A 3852-nucleotide genomic window follows, 5' to 3' on the forward strand; every position below is an offset into this window, starting at 1 on the left:
AATGGACTTAGGACATAACCGAACATTTTCTGAAAATTTAGGGGGCTTTTATGGCATTAGCCCAACAAACATTCCTCAAAGACGCTGCTTTTTGTCGCCTCATGAGGTCGTTATATTCGAGGGAGTAGAGTTCCACAAATACACTAATACGAATGAGGGCATCCCCGGATTACTTTAAACTTTAAAGAGATACAAGTGTTGTCATTTGTCAATACCACAATAAATTGAAAATGTTCATATACACAAAAGTCAAAAAGGCCCAAGTTGAGACAACTTTCTCAAAGCTCAATCTACTTACCAGCAACACATGAGTACATGAGGCCATTAGTATGCACTCCTTTACACTTGGGCTTGGGTCAAGGGTCGTTAGTAGTTTTTGACTTATTTTTATGACGACATGAGGCTCTGGGATCTTTACATCAATTTGTAGATTTCTCAAAACTCTATGGATGGTAAGATGTTCCTTTTCATATTTTATAAAAGATAATAGATTCTAGAGTTTTTTTCTTGTTCCAAAATGTTTATGTAATCAAGAATTCTCATTAGGTCATGCCTTCTAGACTCGAATACAGAAGACTGAATAAGTACAACACCATTACGATAACTGAAAGATCATTTAGCAGGATAAAATAATATTGTATATGGAGATATCTACATGATTCTAGTAATTAAATGCATACAATATGTAGATAATCCTTGTATCCTTTTTTACTAACAATTTTGTTGTGCAATGCACATGAGAAAAAGAACTAAAAGGTAGAATCGATAGTAAGTTTTTAACATCTTGTATTTTGCAGAATAACCAATATAAATATACATAATTTAGGGGCTTTCTGATAGTTGCCAATTTAGTGAAGGAGTGACTGAGTAAGTAAGACTCAACCCTGAATTTGACTGAGTCAAAGGCATTTCAGAAGAATAGCAACAGAGGCACATAGCTAACATCTACAAGGTAACATTAGACATGCTTTTAAGTTTTAGAGTTCAAGAAGTTGCTTCTCATCTAACCTCATATTTGATTATTTGAAAGCTTGATGCAGAATCAGCAGAGTTCTTCTGAATCCTGTTCCTCCTGAAGAAGAACCACAAAGATCACAAGTTATACACAAAAAGATCCTTCACTAACCAGTAACCACAAAGCATGCTACTTTTTGCAAGGTGTTAAAGAATGAATCAGTCTACCTCTGTTACAAAATGTCCAAATCTGAATAATATACTCTGTGCCCAACATTCAAGCTTTCAGACTTCACCTCAACATCTCTCTCCAAACCCTTGTGGTTGTCAAACTCACAAAAACAATGTTACTGAAAGACAAAAACTGCCCTAACTTGAACATATCCCAACACCTTAAACAAGAATCCATGGTTTCAACATTCACCAGATGAGGGCGTATATTCAGTTACACCATCGCCATCAAAATCATTTCAATCAGAACCACAAGAGCAGCTATAACCTCAACTGTTTATATATGTTAGTATGTTGTTGTACATGTATAATTGACTAATAGCAGTATATCAAGTGTGCAAAATGAAAAGACTCCGGATAAAAGGAATATCAAAAGGAGAATGATATTAAAAAGCCAACAAATATACAACTGTTGATTTGCTAATAGGATTAAAAGGGGAAATTCTACTATCTACCATGATGAAAACATTTCAGAAAACCTCTAACCCATAAAGAACGCCAGCATATTTCTCATGCCCACCGCTGCAAAGATCCCTAATCTTCTGAAAGGTGTGCCATGTCAGTAAGCTATCTGACCCGGCCTGATGAGATTTACCGACTGCCCTCTCCACCTCGAGGGTCTTAGCCACCCGATCCAAACCACCATAAAGACCTTCGCAATACCTCATCAGGTGTTTAACATCATACACCTTATCCCCAAAGAAAGTTTTCAAAAGCTCCATAAACAACGTCATTTCATCGGGTAAACCTCGCCCAGTCAAGATCTTAACCAAGTACCCGAAATCGTAAGCACTGTGAAACGTAACCCAGCTCACAAGCTCGTTACAGACCAACCCCGACGACATCATCAGCTCAGAGAATTTGACCGAGTCTATCCCGTAGTCGTGATTCTTCTGAAAATCAATCCCTTGTCGCTTCAGCAGCTCGATCGAGTCAGAAGCGTACTGATCCCGAGACGGATCAAAATCCTTGAAGTTGAACTCCCAGATGAAACGGGTTTGGGAGTCGGTTTCGCCTAGATCGGGGAGGTTTCCGTTCGCATCGGTGAGGGTTAGACCGACCTGGATAAGTTTCAAGACATCAACATTAGATTTGAGGAGGAGGTAGTGGTCGGAAGGGGTCTGCTGACAGATGTAGTTGTAACCGGCGTTTGGGCGAACAACGACGCCCGGAAACTCCGTGTCCATTGAAACGTAAGGGTAATCGTCGATGATGGATTGAATTAAGCGAAATTCCGGTTCTAGGTTATAGGCCCACACAGATCGTATCACAATCGGTGGCGATGGTGATGAACAGCCCTTGCTAGACATGATAACGACCGTCGGATCTCCAGATCGATGTGAATTTTGGAGAGATCTGAGTATGACGATCTACAAAGGCGGTGATCGGCGGGCGGGCGCTAATGGTTGATTCGGATTAGGGTTCGTACAATAATATTTATAACCAGGTTGTGTGTGTGAGAGAGACAGGGGAAAAAAAGGACGTGTTTGAGTGAGTGGGGGAGGAGAGAGAGTATTGTTGCAGGATCTATAGAGAAATATAATAAATTTAATGATTTTGACCAAAATAACTATATTTGTTAATCACGTACAAACATATAACAAAAAGATTGTTCAGGGAGAATTAGAATCAGTTTGAAAGTATGTGAGTTTTTAAAGGGTTAATGGAGTATTATAAAACATTTCAGATTTTTACATTTCTTATGTTTAATTGTTTTAAGAAATGATTTTTAAAGTCCTCATATCTTTTCAAAAACATTTGTATACCGTAATCTTGCGTTCGGATAACTGATAATTTTATCAGAAAACAAAAAGAAATAGCTTAACAAAATTTTGTATTAGGATCAAGCTTATAATTCTCACATTCTTGTTTATGTCATTGTTTATGCGGTTGTGGGTGGTTTCAACATTACAACTTGAAAAGAGTATTAGATTTTTTTTCTCATGAGAAATATTGTTATATCTAATTTTTATTGGTTAAAATAATATCAAAATCTATTTATGGGGTGTTTAAAGATTGTTGCAGTGGAAAAATAGCAATCTAGGTTGGCATGACATCCTAAATTGTTTTCAAAATCAAAATAAAGCTCTCAAACTCGAATATGTGTTTGAATTTTACTTTTCATTTGATGTAATCAGTAATCTCGTTATATTAATTTGAGAATCAATTTGTCAAAGAAGTTATAAATATGAATTTTATAAGATATAAAAATCAATCACACATAAGGAATACGTGTCATAAAAAGTTTAAAGAGAAATCGGTTGAGTTTTAGCCAAAACTTTGTAAAGGAGAATCAAAGTACTACTCGATACAAAACTGATGGGTCACGCAGCACCATAAGAAGAGGACACATATCAACACCTGGGTGGTTCACGCGCAAGTTGTGCGGCACGCAGTGCGCGACGTGCACCTAGAAATCTCCTGATAGCAGGCTTAGGTTGATCATTTCTCTCTCTCTCTCTCTCTCTCTCTCTCTCTCCCTCGATGTTTGTGTTACTGACTCCCAAGCGCATCTAGAGTTTTGAATTCTCAAATTCTACCCTACATCAACGGTTTCACATTTACAAGTGAGTTCACGACCCCATTTTCTAAACCTTTTTGAGGGGATACATGTTAAAATACAAATACAACACAGTTATTACTAATTGCATACGATTAGTTAGATAA

The 3852-nt window shown here is 37.3% G+C and overlaps 1 protein-coding gene across 1 annotated transcript; it reads right to left on the bottom strand.

The window, feature by feature from the left end:
* Positions 1–1543: 1543 nt before the first annotated feature.
* LOC111916646 (probable CCR4-associated factor 1 homolog 11) lies at positions 1544–2691 on the bottom strand. The gene has a single exon (XM_023912317.3). The coding sequence runs from the start codon at positions 2493–2495 to the stop codon at positions 1656–1658; it is 840 nt and encodes a 279-aa protein (XP_023768085.1). The 5' UTR covers positions 2496–2691; the 3' UTR covers positions 1544–1655.
* Between the last annotated feature and the right edge of the window lie 1161 nt (positions 2692–3852).

The sequence above is a fragment of the Lactuca sativa genome, chromosome 1 (genome assembly GCF_002870075.4).
Source record: "Lactuca sativa cultivar Salinas chromosome 1, Lsat_Salinas_v11, whole genome shotgun sequence".
Taxonomy (NCBI): Eukaryota; Viridiplantae; Streptophyta; class Magnoliopsida; order Asterales; family Asteraceae; genus Lactuca; species Lactuca sativa.

Bases quoted from the DNA above. Each gene is read 5' to 3' on its own strand.
- LOC111916646 (XM_023912317.3), bottom strand. From the start codon at position 2,495: ATGTCTAGCAAGGGCTGTTCATCACCATCGCCACCGATTGTGATACGA.